The sequence below is a fragment of the Triturus cristatus genome, chromosome 9 (assembly GCF_964204655.1).
Source record: "Triturus cristatus chromosome 9, aTriCri1.1, whole genome shotgun sequence".
Taxonomy (NCBI): Eukaryota; Metazoa; Chordata; class Amphibia; order Caudata; family Salamandridae; genus Triturus; species Triturus cristatus.
Window position 1 is genome coordinate 749,056,595 of NC_140592.1, and position 17,679 is coordinate 749,074,273.

At 43.2% G+C, this 17,679-nt stretch overlaps 1 protein-coding gene across 2 annotated transcripts in view; it reads right to left on the reverse strand.

The window, feature by feature from the left end:
* Positions 1 to 17,679, reverse strand: part of DNAJC4 (DnaJ heat shock protein family (Hsp40) member C4) — a 442,464-nt gene that overhangs the window by 410,043 nt on the left and 14,742 nt on the right. Inside the window, exons 2-3 of one of the 2 annotated variants that reach the window (XM_085626034.1) lie at positions 16,802 to 16,938; positions 9,417 to 9,501 (exon numbers count right to left, since the gene is read on the reverse strand). In XM_085626034.1, the coding sequence (XP_085482160.1) occupies positions 9,417 to 9,501; positions 16,802 to 16,905 (189 nt within the window). In that variant the 5' untranslated portion in view covers positions 16,906 to 16,938. The remainder of the gene's footprint in view (positions 1 to 9,416; positions 9,502 to 16,801; positions 16,939 to 17,679) is intronic. The other variant, XM_085626035.1, reaches the window with a different exon arrangement.

Below are 17,679 nucleotides of genomic sequence, written 5' to 3' on the forward strand. Positions count from 1 at the left end.
TTTGCCAAAGCCATTCATAGAGTCAAACTAGCATTTTTAAATCTTTCACTTTTGCCAAGTCAGCCACTAAATCATATGGGACAATTATCAGCAAATTTCCTCCGACAGGCCCCACGCCTGTTGAGGTAATGCAGCTGACAAACTTTGATGCGCCATGCCCGCGCACATTATGTTCACGTAGTGTGTACATCTGGGTACCCTTTACGGCGATGCAGCAACAGCCAATCATTTATTCCACTCTAATTAGCACACAAATAGGCTCTCTTCCTGCAAATGAAAGAAGTGCAGGCTCGCTCCATGCAAATCAAAGAAGTATAGACTCTCTCCCTGCAAATCAAAGAAGTGCAGGCTCGCTTCATGCAAATCAAAGAAGTATAGACTCTCTCCCTGCAAATCAAAGAAGTGCAGGCTCGCTTCATGCAAATCAAAGAAGTATAGACTCTCTCCCTGCAAATCAAAGAAGTGAAGGCTCACTCCATGCAAATCAAAGAAGTATAGACTCTCTCCCTGCAAATCAAAGAAGTGCAGGCTCGCTTCATGCAAATCAAAGAAGTATAGACTCTCTCCCTGCAAATCAAAGAAGTGCAGGCTCGCTTCATGCAAATCAAAGAAGTATAGACTCTCTCCCTGCAAATCAAAGAAGTGAAGGCTCACTCCATGCAAATCAAAGAAGTATAGACTCTCTCCCTGCAAATCAAAGAAGTGCAGGCTCGCTTCATGCAAATCAAAGAAGTGCAGGCTCTCTCCCTGCAAATCAAAGAAGTGCAGGCTCGCTTCATGCAAATGAAACAAGTGCAGCCTCTCTCACTGCAAATTAAAGAAGTGCAGGCTATATCTTGTCAAAGGAAAGCAGTGCAGGTACTCAGTTCCTGACTGTGCCTCACAGTTGTCCACCACAGAGCACATGCAGCACAGAAAAGCTTACCGTGCTGTCTTCTTCCACAACAATGAGTACATGCATCATACCTCGTCCTTTAACAATATAGATATTTAAGAAAGGCTATGGGCAGCTTAATTCTCGTTTTTATTGGCTGATGGGAGGAGTAGAAGACAAAGTTTCCTCTGTCACGGTGACCTGTGCTTCAATTTCCCCGCCAACCTAACCTGGCAGTACTGCTGTGAAAGCAGATTTGGAGCTAAACACAAAACGAATATATTTCCCAACTCCTTACATTTATATGTTGTAGATAAGACCATACAAGGTACAAGTGAATCCCTAGACCTCGATGTTTGATGAACTCGCTAGAAAAACACCCTTCCGTAAATAACTTTTGTTTCAGGCCAGGTATCCATGTAGAATGCTTCCACCGCCCCTTCCCACTTGTTTTATTTGAAAACCCCTCTACCCCCACGCCACCATTGCTCACCAGCACTTGCCTAACTGTACGTCCCATTGAGCTTGCTTCTTATGATATAGACACCAGTCCAGAAGGTCTGTGAGTTTTGTCATTTAAAGCAACCGTTTGGGTTAAAGTTTTCCCAGGCTCAAAGCGTCCCAATGCATTGTACATTTCATGACAAACTGCAGCTAAGCGTCTAAGATCACACAATTTGTCAATTCTCGAATCACATACCCCTAAACCCGTTGCTGCCAGCGTTTCTATTACAGGAAATGCATGGCGACAGTGATTTTTAGGGGACCATTTTAAAGTTTCCTTGTATATTAGAAGATTCTATTTTGGCACAGAAAAATGTGTCCATCATTAGCTGTAAAATCCTTTTCCCTAAATGTGCCATGCAGCGAATAGCGAATACTCAGTTGTTCTTGCCATGCGAGACGGGTAATAAATACATGCGTAAATTCATAATTAACCAGTAGCACTGAAACATTGTGCTTCCTCTTCCAACAATCCCCCTATGACCGCCTCGCAGCCCTGTGCTAAATTGATTACCAGTAGCCCTGTGGCCTAGTTTATTCTGTTTAGACCTCATGGAAAACGACACTCGGCGGCACACGTCAGATTAGAGCAGTTCTGGTGTATTAGTTTTTTTTTTTACATGACAAAAAGCCCGGCAACACCAACCTTCGTCATTGGAAAAACTGGTATTTGCAGTGCCTACAAAGGCAATAAACCATAACATTAAACGCTGTTTAAACACAAGTTATTATTTTTCAGCTGAACTGTCACGGAGCATCAAGTCTGCTCAAACTTTCTGATGGCTTCATCGTAAAAACAGGCAAAGAAACCTGTGCTTTTCCTAACACCAACAACCATGCAGCACTGGTCTGTCCTGTTAAAAGTAGGACTACATTCCTGTCTTACCTGTAAGAAAATGAACTTTTTCCCATTACAAGCAGTACTGTTACTTACAGCCCAGCAACGTTTTCAGCAGCACAGCAACCCTCTCGAGCACGGACTTCTTTTTATCAGTGACATAACGCAAAATGACGGGGGTTCCTCTGAAGTATGTGGTTAGAGACTCCCTCCGGACGGTACGTCACAGCTCTCTATATACTTTACACTGAATGAGAGCCCCTGTCGAGGCATTCAAGGGGGCCACTGTTTAATAATCTGGGAGTTCATCCCACCTCTTGGGGGAGAGGATGTGGCGTAAGGGGCAGTGTTGCCGACTTTGGAGCTAGGGAACCCTGCAGGTTCGAGTCTCAGCGGGGGCTCGACATCCTGTGATTCAGGGCAAATCACTTAATCTCCCCGTGCCTACATAAATGAATGGGCCCTTGTGCAACAAAATGGTGATCATGTAAAGTGCTAATACCTTCGTGTCGAGTTCGCGCTATATAAAACTGCAAGCAAGACCGCTTCCTCCATGCACAGGAGGACGTGCCAGACCCACGAGTCAGATTTGGGGCTCTGCCAATGACTCAGGGATGCATTCCCCCCATATGTGTATTATCCCACTGAATAATTTATGACAGACCCCAGGGCTACATGTGTATAGGAGGCGGGGGCGGTATGACACGCAGTTGTCTGTATGCGCAGCCCTGGGGCTGTTCAGGTCAGGAGGGGGCCTGAGGTGGATTAGCCTGCAGGGGGTATACATGGGGCGGCCAGGGTATTTGTGGGGCGGCAATGGACGTGTCTTGCTAATGACTGCTCTATCTTGTGATTCGAGGGATGGAAAATAAACAGTATTCCCCCTTTTTGTGCAGGAGCGCGCACTCAGCCCGCGGACTCCACGGTTGAGGCACAGCTACCAGTCCTCGCAAGTTTGACATGTTTAATGTCGCAGCAGTAAGCAACAGCTCTTCCCTCTTCGCCACTCCACTTCCCCACTGCCTCCTACTTGCCGGAGTCCCGTCCCTAATCCTGCAAGCAAAAACCCGATTCCTCGGGGGCACAACACTTCACACTTGCATCACCCTCTCTCTTCCTGCCATTGCTGCGCTCCATGCTTCTGAAATGTAAGAAAAAAGTGCATTTGCGTTTCAAATGTCCAGCAGGACTGGACATTTGAAACGCAAATGCACTTTTTTCTTACATTTCAGAAGCATGGAGCGCAGCAATGGCAGGAAAAGAGAGGGCCTGCAGCAGCACACTTCCAAAGCCCAAACCCGATTCAAGGCCCCAATCTCCGGATTTTTTTTTTTAAATCTTCCACTTTGCTCTTCGGAAATGTTGGGCATGTATGCCACACACACCAGATGCCCTCCGTTGTTTGGGTTCGTTCATCATTGTACGGCCATACTCGCTTCGCTTCTGTTCTCACTTTCACTTTCACTGACAGAGACAGACTTTACGTTTACTTAGACTTCACTTACCCCCGGCCCCGTGTTTTACCGACAACGACGTGATGATGACCTGGCAGTGGCTGGCTCGATCGATGTTCTCATCATAAACCGGGCTCCTCGTCGACTCGTTACCAAGAGGACTACAGCAGTGCACAGCGTGGCAACAAAACCAAACTGGAAAATTCTGGAATTGGTCTACTCTTTCGACTCCTCCCCCAGACCCAAGCAAACCAATCACTTGAACAACAACAACTGTTGCTGGGTCTGGTGGAGGAGACAAAGGCCACTGCCACACCCCCACAAACTCTAAGCCTGCCGGAATGCTCCACCCTCGGCCATTGGAATTAATGGAGGGCCTCCAGCTCCGCCCTGGGCCAAGGGAATAACGCCCAAAATCGAAATGCTATTCTGCTAGTTAGACACAGGCTGCACCCACCAGTGTGTCGTCACTGCCCTGCTTTCTGGCTCTAGGTCGAAGAAATCTTCGCCCAGCCAAAAGCATGTGCAGGCACTGCAGAGCAAAGGCCATACCCCCACACCCCCTAAAGAAACCCCCAATTTTGTACATGTTTGTTCACTGAGCACTAGCAGCCAGCACAATTTATTCCTAGCTGCTCAGTGTTTTTCATCAGGCATTTTTTTGGGCCCCCAGGGTGGGAGGGCGACGCCCATCTCGCCCCTATGCACCAGCCTCCCCTGGTTACCAATGCACCTGTGTCTGTGTCCGTTCTTCTCACCGCAGCGCGACCTAGCACATATCAGGCCTACCCAGAACCCAACAGACACCACTCCAAGGGGCAGCAGGTTAACTTTGAAAGTTGTGACTGAACAGGCTGAATACATTACTCACAAACCTGAGATAAGAAAATAAATAAAAATATGCAATAACATCAGGCATTAAATAGCAATGTTGTTGTTACCGAAGAAGACCTGGGTCGGCGAAAGAGTTTAACAGAACATACTGAACATCAACGGGACTCTGTGGTGTTAAAGTAGGCAGAGAATAGGCCAGGGTAGGCTTGTATTGTAAAATATACAAACCAGATGCCTTTGGCCGCCCTTGTATGTAGGAAATGTGCACTTAGAGCGGGGCTGCATGTCCTATGTGTCCTGTATGCATGTACACCAGCTAGCCAGGCACAGGGGGCTACTTTCAGCCATTGTGAAACAATGTCCATAATGTCTGACCTTGCCAGACTAACCTAGAATGGCACTGGATCGGACCCCTGTGGCTCCTGGAGCGCAGGTGAGCATGAAAGCACAGGAGGCAAGCCGTCTCTGCGCCCCCCACTCCAGCGAGTCTGGACGTTCACACTGGCATCAACAAATAGGGCAGTTCCGGTATCGCCTTTGATTAAATTGTTTTCAAGAATCGGCATAGACCATTAGTTGTCCTATAGTGCCCTCTGCAGAGAGAAACACACAATAACAGTATCCTGCTGCAACTGTGGACGCTGCACTGAGTAAAGGAATTCAGAACATGACTAAGGGAAGCGCGATAAAGTGGAAAACACCTACAATTTTTAGGCGGGGAATGTCAAGGTTAAGTTTTGTTTGTTTGGTGACCCAAGCGGACCATGACTCCTGACTAATTGTTTCTCTGCCGGGTCGTGCTGGAATTGGAAAAGATTTACTTTGGGAACCCATAAATTGACAGTCAACTTGTCCATTTATTTATTTAAAAAATCTAATGCAAACAAATCGCAATACGGATAAACGTGACAGTAAATCTCTTCTAGCTAACTTAATTGGTCACAAAGAGGCTGTATTTTAAAGTATTTTACAAGGTTAACATCTACTGCAAGAGATTGTTGTGTGACTCTTGAGATTATAGTAGCGGCAGGATAACCCTAGTGGTTAACACAGCATAGAGAGTGAATGCACCTGTTGCAAAGCACATTGTGTAACATTAAGATCACAGATTTGTATTTTATTTAGCTAGGTAAGTGAACTACTGCTTTTGACACTGAGATCATTACTTCCATTTCATAATTGGCAAGCCTTCTAATACAGCATAGTGATATATTAACCGGCATAAGTATCTGCATTCAAACTGTAAATCATGGATTTAGATTCTTATTTTTTTCCCGAAATATCATTATTCTAAGATTGCAAAGAAGGGCTGCTTTGGGAAGTAATAAAGTCTTGTTAGTACAGACAATCACAATCACTGCGTTATGTTACATTTAATATCCTTAATTTATGTTTCTCCCGACGATTCACTCTTCATATATGATTTCTACAAGAATGTATGATATGTGATTCTGTGTACATTGATTTACACATTTGTATGATTTATTATTTGCGATGTAAAGCTCTCAGACACCCTACACTGGGAAGAGGGGCGCTGTAAAAGAATTCAATGCAAAAAACAGTACGACCCATTTAAGTCAATATTTGTTCAGTGCTTAATTTGCCAAAAGTAGGTGCCAAGGCCTTCATCAGGAGGACACCACAGCTTGCACCACCCATTGCCACTGCCAGCGCTGCCAATGATAGTACCTACACAACTTCTCACCATGACACTGCTACTAACATGACACTGCTACAAGTGTGACATTTCAGACTGTTCGAGGCCCTCAAAACAATAAGAATTGCTTGGTTGGTATTAGTTGTTTTTAATGTATATTGAATTAATAAACAATTAATTTAGGGCATCAGCACCTTGACAAAGAATTACAACTGGGAAGCATAACCAGAAGATAATCACATCGCATTTGCACTTTAACTTGGGGTGCACTTAACGTAAAAAGGAAGAACGGTAATTAATCTGAGCTAAAGAACTGAAGGTCAATCAATAGCATTTAGTGTTTTAAGAGCAATTAAACAAAAGAACAAAGACAGCGCACTTTAAATCCTGGGACAACGTGAATGAAGATACTCAAATTAAAATGTACCTCAGCACAATAGCACTTTAAACATTAGCTCTTGCACTTTAAATAATGGGACATAAAATAAAATAAAGAACAATTACTCAAGTCAAGGCCTAATTAAAATGTATATATTTTTTTTAATTTGGAGTTTATAGGTCAGTTTTAAGAGAAACCTATGTAAGGAATTAATGAATGTGTACCGGTTTTTATTGACTAAATACATGAATAAATAAAATACAGTGTATCCTTAATACACAACTGTTGTTCTGCTCATCTTTTAATTGCACAAACAGTGCTGCCATGTGGCAGCTGTCATAAGTGCCAGTGTTGACAATTATGTGTCGGTACAGAGCACTGGTGGGGTATAATTACTCATACAAATACATTTTGCATTCTGATAGTCCAGGCACATCTCTCACACAGGAAGTTGAACACAGTGAAAAACCTGCTCTTAAGTACTTGTGAAGTGATAACAAGCTGTATGCTTTTGTTTCCTTCCATTGCATTGGCCTAGGTGTTAGGTTCCAGATGGCTTCGAGGCAGGATGGTACTTGAACAAAAGGATGGCTGACTGCCCTTTAATTAGGCCATTGTTCTGGGCCCAGCAGAAAGTGTAAATAAAAAATCCCCCTTGCTGCCTTCAGGTTGCTGCTCTGAATGGAATGCAAACAACGTGCAGGCACTGTTGAATTATGTCCCAGTGTCAGACAATGACAACAGACCAAATTCAGCATGTTTCCCTAGGCAATAGATGCTGGTACCGGCAAGTTCCCACTACCTTCCAGCATTGCTCCCAGGGAGTCTGTTTAGCTCACTGGCCCCCACTTGGTTACACTCACCCGCTTTCCTTTGTTTTCCTGACCGGCAATCACACAACCATGACCCAGACCAAACTCATACCTGTTAACTTTTCGAAACCGAAACTAGGTTGAAAGTTTCATGTCGTCAAGGACTCTTCACCTGAATGGGATACTGGCTTGTGGCAGACATTTGGCGAGTCGCTAACCATATTTTGCGAGTCGCTAATAGGTTAGCGACTTGCAAAATAAGGCTAGTACATTGGGCTGACCTTTTTTGCGGTTGTAAAGGGGCCGAAATCCCCTTTGCGACTGCAAAAAATGATGGTACATCTGGCCCCTAGTCTAAGGCCTTATTTAGAGTTTGGTGGACAGGATACTTCATCAAAACGTGGTGAATTTCCTGTCCGCCATATTACAAGTGCATCAACCACCGTATTACAAGTGCATCAGGATACAATGAACTTTAAATAATGCAGGTGGGACATCCACCATGTTTGTGACTGAGTATCCTAGCCACCAAAACTCTAAAAAAGGCCTTTATTTCCTACTAACAAACAACTCAGGGACTGTACTGTTAAAGGAAAAAGTGGGGAAGGCTCCTTACTTTCTAGGTTAAACATAGTGACTTAGTATAAAAATATATACCTCGTGAGCATAATCAGACTTTTAAAAGCAGGCGTTTGTTGCCGAAAGATCTGAGAGGTATGCCATGCACCAGCTTTCCTTTATACCTGGTGAAGAACATCAGAAACTAAAGGGACAAAGCCAATGTTAATTTTGGAAAAATGTTATGCGACATCGTAGCCACTTTACAGTGAAGACAGCAGTGCTTGATTAATCCCTAACTGTACCAGCAAGCTACATCTGAAAGTAGAATGTTCAGTTTTGTTACTGCCTATTACTTTATTCTGAAATATGATCAGATTTTTAGTAAAACAGTACTCGTGCAAAACAATGATACCTGTTTTTCTTCCTGCGATTGCTACTTAGTTATGTATTTACAATACTTTGCTGAATACTTGAAGCTCCTCTGCCCCACCTCTTACTGACACTGAGCTGTTTTTTTTTGTTTTGTTTTTTACACAGAACTACATCCCATATGAAAGGAGGTGGTGGGGGACTATAATCCTGAGTGTTCCGTCCTCTTACAAGAGATTTTGAAGATGTGGTGTCTTGACCTTCAAATACACCTTCAGAGTCTCAGATTGCTAATTTTATCCAGGCCTCAGACAGAGTCAATAATCACTGCTTCCTTCCTTTTCCTGGCAGCTTCGCTCTCCTTAATCTAGCCCTGGCCCTGGCTTGGCCCAAAGAGCTACTGCTTCAGCACAAGGATAAGCTCCTGGGCGAGTTGTGTGCTATACAGATACACATACCATAATATAACCAATGTATAGAGAGACAACATTTGGAGAGAATGACTTCAGGCAATTTCCCAATATGCTAAACATTCAACTGTTAGTGCTTTAGGACCAGTATATAGATTTAAAAAAACAAAAAAAAACAATTAACAACACATCTGTGTGATACTATAAATTAGCAATGTTATTTTCTCAATGAAGGAATAATGTTGCCACAACTACACCTAGTAAACACATTTTGTGCAGTCCTTTAAATAGGGATTGTAGGTATACTTTGCATTGTTTTGGGTATATTTGGCTCTGACTGATTTAAGAGAATGCACATCTTTCATGTAAGAAAAGGTGAGATTGTTATATGACTGCATCCGACAGCTTGATGTAATGCATTAGGGGGTGGAGCATGAAACCAACCACAGTCATTTTCACCACACCCCACAGTCTGTGTGCAAAGACACACTACAGCATCAAGAAGTCAACACATTAGCGACTGTTGTGCTATAAAAACAGAATTGCAAAATAACAGTGAAGAAATGGAACACCTTTTACAAGAGCAGGTAGAATATCAAGTCCCCTTCCCCTTCAAACCTTTCCTCACATTGGCAGATGCCTACCTGAGAGACAATCTGCTAACAACCTAAGTATCCCAATGCACCCTCAAAATGAATGCCCACCTCCACTCCCATTTTCGTACCTTCTTGCACTGGCCGAAGAAGGCCTGCTTGATCTCATCGGCTGAGGCATTTTCCTGGACTCCAAGCAGGTCATAGTGACTGGGTCTATTATATGAAGAGAGAAAGGTGACATGTGGACCTACAGGATGCAAACTGATGATAGCAATACAATCCTTACTAATTTCCCAGTATCCATCTCAGCAGGAATTGGCATCACCACATTTCCCAGCATCCATCTGTACATGAAGTGACATCACTGACTTCCCATCAAGATCACCTTTACAAACAAAAACCAGGCAAAACCAACCGCATTTTCAATCATCCATCTCAACAAGATGAGACATCACCACATTTTCCGGCATCTGTGTCTATGGAAGTGACATCACTGTTTTTCTCCATCTTGCCCCCACTTTCGTCCCACTGCCCACGCATCCCATCCCCAGATAAGGACATTTCTCTTTGGGCCTGGTAAAGCGAGGAATAGCTTCGGTTCAGAACCTCTGCCTGCAGGTAATTTACCAACTTCATTGTGCCTCATGAACAATAGTAAATTTATGTTGGTAGGTGCTAGTTGGCCATTTGGCCGCTTTTCGTTCATCCATGGAAGCTATTCAGAGAGTGATGGATTGAATTCCAAGACACTGGGGATGATTCAAGCATGTGAATCTATGAAAGACCCAGTAGTGGAGTAGTAGTGTTCTCCTGAGATCTGACCCCCACAGCTACATAATTATAAATGTGTTGACACTGTTCGACCTCAGTGCATGAGTGAATATGCATCATCACTGGCACTACATGCTCCTTCTCACACACATCAGTTTCAATGATGATACTGGCATGCAAACACATTGACCGTTCACCAGATGACTTTTAATAATCAGCTTGGAGACTGAACAATGTATTCACAGCACGTTGTCAGTCACTTTGCATGTGATGGTAAGGACATTGGTCAGGCCTACCATGAGAAGATAATGCTTTGACTCTTCCTTCTCTTCTCTCTTGGCCCTTCGCTAGCAGTAACAGCGGAGGAGGGGGGCGAGGAGAAAAGAGGTAGACCAACAGAAGGCGGACTGGAAACAGACCCTGATAAGTGCAGCGGGATGGAAGGATGGGTGGACTGCAACAACCAGAACAGTAATAGTGGGGCTAGGGGACTGAGAGTTTTGGGGCATGTCAGTACGGGGACCAAATTTGAAAGAGACAGGATGGTGTGCCAGAACCGACGACTGAAGACAATACTGGAAGAGGTGGCAGCAGGTTGGGCTACTCTATTTGTGGAGCAGAGAAGAAGGGACTGCAGGGGTAAAATAAAACAAACAGTTGCAGAAGACTGAGAACAAAAGGTGGAAGGAGGTGAGAAGGCGATAGAGAAAACAGCACGTTAGAAGGTACAGCGAAAGTTAAAAAAGGGAAACTGCAGAAAGTTCGGAAAAGGGAGAGCTTTATGAGGTAAGCGGAGGTGGAAATGAAATTTGGAGGGTGGATAGGAATAGAGAGAAATGAATGGATTGAAGTATGCAGGAGGTGCGATGGAAAGGATGTCGGAGGTAAGAAGGGTAGAGAAGGGAGAGCTGGGGTAGAGGTAAAAAAAGAGTACTGGTGCGTGTGCGGCAGGATCACAGTATGGATGGCTAGGGTAGATGATGGAGAAGGGAGGACCTCAGGATTTCAGAGGAACGGGTACGAGGGAGGGAGGACTGAATGGAGTAATGGGGTTAGAGCAGGCATGGCTGTAAAAGACGCTAGGGGGAGAGATAAACAGCATTGCAGTGTGCGAAGGGGGCACATGAGAAGGCTGTAGCAGATGGAGAAAGTTGCAGAAAGTGAAAAGATGATCTACATGAGATGGGGATAGCTGTGAAAAGCTAGAGCTGCAGAACGTAAGAGTAGGAGAATGAAGAGGAAGATCTTCATAAGGAGGAGGAAGCGTGCCATCAGGTGATAAATAGGGTGCAGGGAAAGGATGTAAAGAAGAGGAATGGAGAAGCAGGCTGCAATAGAGAGAGGAGAAGGAAGGGGAATGCTGTAAGGGATGAGATAAAGCACAGGAGGTGATTCGGAAAGCTAGACTGAGACAGAGAATGTAGATATGCAAGAAGTAATGTCAGGATGAAAAAGTAAGGTGGTCAGTAAAGAAAGAAAGGACTGCTAGAAAGGAGGAACAGTAAGAAAAAGGCATGGAGGCAGCAAGGGAGATGGAAAGAGATGTGAAACTTGCAGAATACATGAGTGAGACTAAACAGGGACTGAAGGAAGTGGACAGCAAAGAGCAGAGGTCAGAGTGGGAAAGAGAACAGGGCTAGTGGGGTTTAGAGGTCCATATAAAAGCTAGCTGCAGGCTTAAGGGTGGGAGGAAAACAAAGGGAACTGCAGTGGGCAAACGCCGGAGCACATAAAAGGATATGTGAGAGGAGAGGGCAAATAACAGATGGCTGCAGGAACTGTCTATTCAGCATTGCAATTCCGGAGGTGAAATGAGAGCAAGAAGATAGGGCTTCAATAGGTTTAGGAGAAAAGATGAAAGGGTGTGCTGCAGATGAGAGGAAATCTGAAGGATAAGATGAAGGAGACGGGTGGCATGAGGAACGCTGGATAAGAAGAAGCACTTGTGAGAAACACAAAAGGTGAGCAGAGGAATAGGAGGGGAAGCTGCTGGAGGAGGAAGAGGAGGGAGTAAAGAGGTCTGCAGAAGGAAAAAAGAGAGTGTTTTGAGTTAGCTGTAAGAGAGAATCTGTAGGGGCAAAAGGAGGATAGAAAGCATTACATGGAGAAAGCTTTCCTATAATCATTACCAGAAAAAACAACTTTTCGAAGAGAGGGAGATGGGAAGCTGCAGGAGAAAGAATGGGAGAAAAAAAAGAAACAGTGGAACTTTAAAAGAGGAGAAAGGTAGAAGGGAGAAGGGAGAACTGCAGGAAAAGTACTAGGCAGCTTCGAGAAGAGAAAGAGGGAGTTCCTAGAATCCCCCGGTCTACAGCCGCGTAAAAAGTCAGAGCTAGAAGTACAACTGCAATGATATTATCATGGTTGCATTTAGGCTTATGTGCTCGTCCTAATCTACAGATACGACTTCTCATGAGGTGTGATGCTTAAGACCTTTAACCACTAGAGACAGAGAGGAGGGTACTTCATAATGAAGCCTAGCATGTTTCGTGGAGAAATACCAAACACTGACAACATTTCACTTTATCTCTGAATATTTATAGTTAACATTTACACGATGAAAGACACCTAAGATCGGACTATTCAGCATGCAGAAGAGAGGGGCGATAGGCAGGCGAGTGAGGGGTGGACATTGGGAATCCAGGGCCTGCACTTTTTCCTTGCAAAAGATGTACACGTGAAATCTGAGGATCTGGGTATCCATTCCACATTTAATACTTTTACCAACCAAATGCTTGCATTTTCCTAAACCCATCTGGTCACCGACATGTATTTTAATCAACAATCTATTGAGCTATATATTTATATTGGAACTGCACCACAGGAAAATGACATCCCACCATTGTACTTCCATCCTAGCAAATGCATCAGGTTTTGCCCTGGCACACAATCTGGGAACCAACTCAGTTTTTTGTGTGCCCGGATACACATATGGTACACATCGAATAGTGCAGTGATATTTTAGCTATCCCTTAGCTTCAGAGAGATTTTGACTATTTATGACGATTTAAATGAGATTCTGAAGTTATTTGTACTGGATTGATTTTTATACAGTTTAAAAATGTCATTACCTGTAATGGCATCAGGTTCTAAATCATGTGTCACCATTATGGTGATATAATCAGAGTCAAAAGTTCAATTATGTGTGGCAACTAGAAACAAGTAAATAGAGTGATGTAGGGTGGCCCCGAGTGCTCTGTGCTGCAAGGGTGATGAGTGCACAGCTCCACCAGCAAGAGATCTAGTCCTCAGGAGATATCGCCTCACCTTTGAGACAATATCCGTCAGGCAGCCAGCAGCCCTGGTTGCACAGCAGTCTTTTGAGTTCTATGCAGAGCACTCCCTTTCTTGGCCTTATAAGACTTGGAATTAAAACAACAAATGGGGTAGTGGGGTCTCGCAGTTATATGCAACTGGCAAACCAGAGATAGGGCACCATTGTCTGACACCATGGCGATGCAGCGCGCGCAATGAAATTCGTTTTATTTATTTATTTACATTTCTCCGGTCGGCCGTGAGTCGGAGTTTACTACCCCCCCATCCTGCCCCGCCCCCGCCCCGCCCCACAGCACTCCCTCCAGGAGTCGCTACTGCAAAAAGGTAGACCTCACCTAAAGATTTCCTCTTCTTGCACAAGAGATTCTGTAGCCCCCCCCACCCATACCATTCACCAAATGGTAGTGTTCAGGAACACTAATTAGCAACTTCTTGATAAGCAAAAGGCCCAACCTACTATGTAACAAAGCCCTGTCTCGGCTCCCTGACTTCATTGTTTAGGTGTTCTCCTTTCACCTTCAGGAATGCAAGCAAAACACTTCCACTGTCTGGCAATACAACCCTCACCTCCATCTTGAGTAAAGCTAGGCCAGGGATAACCAAAATGGATCCCAGAGGCCTCCATTAGTTTGGCTCAATCAACGTTCCATGTGTGCACCATGCAGACTACACACATCAACACACTAAACCTGCACTGGGATGTTAGTAAAAGGAAGTGGTTTAGAGAATAGAAGCTGAGCTTTACACAAGTGGGCCAGTAGGCCTTCACTACAGTGTCTCAGATAAAAAGGTCTGATCATACTATGGAATCTAAAAACTTGGTATGCGGCCACAACCGCTCCACGTGCTTAACACATGACAGGGACAATGGCCCACTGTAAGTAAATATGGACTAACTTGGCGTGTCTCTAAAAGCCACAGGTGAAGATTTGCTCATGTTAAGGACAGATCTAGTCCTCTGCAGTGCATTGGCATGATGCCAGTGACAAAAATCAATAGTCAGGATACCCATTACATACAGCGAGTCACTCATTGGAACACACCCGTTTACATCATGCAGGCAACATTCCCGCACCAACACCACCTATATACAGTTTGGTTAAAAATTAAAAGTTCATACTCTTATCACCTCTCCTATCCTCCCCTTTCTTCTCTGTAACAATCCCTAGAAAGTTTCTTTCTAAGTATTTGTCTCTTGAACATTTGACATGTCGGCTCAGCCACAAGAGAGGTCAATGTGTCAAGCGATATAGAAGCAAGTGTTTGCATAGTGGATTGTGTTTACATTACATTTTGCTAGTTAAGGTCCAACAGATCATGTAGAGTGGAAACACTCAAGGAAATAATCCGCTAGAAGAGCACTGGTTGGTAGCCAAATGAAAGTGTATTCAAAAGTTTTGAAAGCAGTGCCTAATTTTTTAACTTCAAAAGGATTTCTGGGAGATTAAAGCTTCACTCAGGAATTTGCTTAGGTGGCGCTTTCTCAGAAGACTAACTGGAAGTTGTTTTTCTGATTAGGTAAGTCTATTAAAAACAAAAAGTCCTTCTGCAAAGATATTTACCCCTCACATTCCCTTCAGCACTGTTACCTTAACAATATTCCTATCCACCTTCTCATCCACCGCAATATTTTTCAGAGGTTTGACTTATATTATGTTTGGTTCTAAAAATGAGCGGGGATGCAAAAGATGAGTACGGTGTTGCCATTGCTTGGATTTTAAAAGCTGAGGTATAATTTTTATAGTAACTTGGCTTGTTTGCTTTCTGTTATAAACGAAATACAGGTTTTAAAATGTGGAAGTTACTTCAAAAAAGTATTCTGGGATCTAAGTTCTTTGTATGGGCCCCATAATGGATACTTACAAATAGGTAATATTTCCATTCTCTAATGTTATACTGAGTATTTGTTGAAAATGAAGATTACAAGTTTGTCTTACTGAGTTACTTAAGGTATTGACATCAACACCAAGGTGTTGAAGATTGTTGAAGGGGTGTAGTCAATAGATGTGCTCACCATACTATTTTCCTTGATTAAACAGAACAATGCTCCAGTCCTTAAGAGGCTAAGTACCACATTCAAGAAGGGCAAATCTCAAGCCATGGGCAACTACGGATTGACTTAGTAAAATGGTATGTGTTGGTTCTACTGGAAGAGCAAGAAGTGTTCTCCTCTGGTGGGGTCATCAAACATGTAAGCTAATTAAAATTTAGATTTGTTTATATTTGCTTGTGAATTCAATAAAATATTACATCATTTGTTTGAAGAATGCTTGTTTTCCTATTTTTGTGTATTGTTTTGCGGTTCAAATTACTGAAATTGCTTAGACCGGGGTCCTGGATTACAGCACTGACTTAGTGGGGGACCCTACGTTCCATGTTCATCTTTCTGTAATGCAGCCCGGCAGCGCCTCGATCCTTATTTATTACACAGTGCCTTTAGAGACAATATTTACTGAGATGATTTTAAGATGTGCTATGCGCAAAATATCCTAATAACTTAACAGTGTTTTATGTAGTTGCATAATTTTTTGTAATGATTTCAACAGATAGAAAATAAATGTAACTTTGATTTAATGTAATCTCAATTGCACCCCGTTTGAGTTAGTGCAAAGTTCATAAATAACTTAGATTTCCGGGTTCTGTTCTATGCCCAGAGACTGCAGTCCTAACATCTTTTTTTAATCTCTTGTTGATGAACAGTGAATCAGCTCTGGTTCACTGGAAACAAGTAAAAAATTCAAACTGCAATCAAACCTATGGTATCACAAATGAGAAACAAACTTTACAACGCAGTCATTACAGCGCACTACATTTACAACGCAGTCATTACATCACAACATCCTTAACAACGCATGTCACTACAACGCAGGCATTACATCGCATGTCATTACAATGCATACCATTACAACGCATAGTACCCCTACACTATCCAACACTTACCCTACTGTTGCAACCCCTGGAGTTAGAATAGTAATTTTTACCACTACACTATCCAATACTTACCTTACATGCAATGTAATGGTATGCGTTGTAAAGGTATAATGCGATGTAATGGAATGCATTGTAAATGTAGTTTAAAAAAATTTGTTGTAGTGGCATGCGATTTAAATGTATGCGTAGTAAAGGATGTTGCGATGTAAAAACTGTGTTGTAAAGGCATGCGTTGTAAATGTATGCGTTGTAACGTCATACATTCAGCACAAATTACTAAAAGAAAAGAAAAAGGTACTCTGCGCATGGCACCCCATCCCCCACCCTGGGGATGCGGGGAGGATTGGCAAATAGGCCGGGATTGTGAGAAAGCAATACAAAGATGTTACTTGCCCCTACCACATTCATAAAGAAGCCCACACAAGCAGTTACAGATGCACATGCAGGAAACCATGAAGTAACACAACAAACAACTGCAGAACAAACCTTCAATAAAATCAAGAGCTCGTAGACATCTTTAAGAAACATTCTTTACCTAATATACCTGTTCGATGCTGTGGTGGACATCACTCTGTAGACCCCCTTCCAGCAGCACCGACATCGTCGCCATGCCAGGAAGGGATGTAACATGAGCCTCATTCTGCACACACATAGGAGGCAGCACTGTCAGCCCTGTGGAGGGGAGAGAATAATTAAATGAAGCTTGCATTGTGTAACTAGTGCATATGAACTGTCTGCCATTGAGGCTTCGGCCCATAGACTTCATTTTGTATGGGCCAATGGGCCCAAGCTCCACCCATTATCTCTAGGTGATTGGGCGAATCAGCCCACGATTAACAAAGAGGTGAATGGACAGCCATTCACTTTCTTCAAATTTGTTTGTCCCACCTGAAAGACTAAAGGTAGGTCTCTCCAGTTAGTTTCACCTTAAGAAGTACAAGTAGTGGCAAAGCCAAAACGGGTGACTTGCACTGTGCGAACGGCTCTGTGGAAAGTTACTGGATGAGATAAGCAATCACAAAAGCCTGCGTGACTTCCATAATTTTTTAAGAACCACCATATGTTCTATGACAATGTCAATATTTACTTCATTTATTTATTGAAAATTGTCTTTATTAGAACCATAATATAATACATACTCAATTTCAAGATCAGTCACAAAATACATAAAATACATATTACTCTTCATATCGATTTCCCTGAACTCCGTATCTCACCACACATACTCATTTATACTACTAATTACGTTTACATCTAATTCATTGAGTTTTAGAAGAAGAAAAAAACGTGTACAGACCTATACCTCACCTACATCCACTGTCCGATGAGGTGAATGGGGAGGATAGATGGGCTGGCTAGAAGAGGAGATAGAGAGGATGAGTCTGAGTGTCCAAGGGTAGGGGGATAGGGATA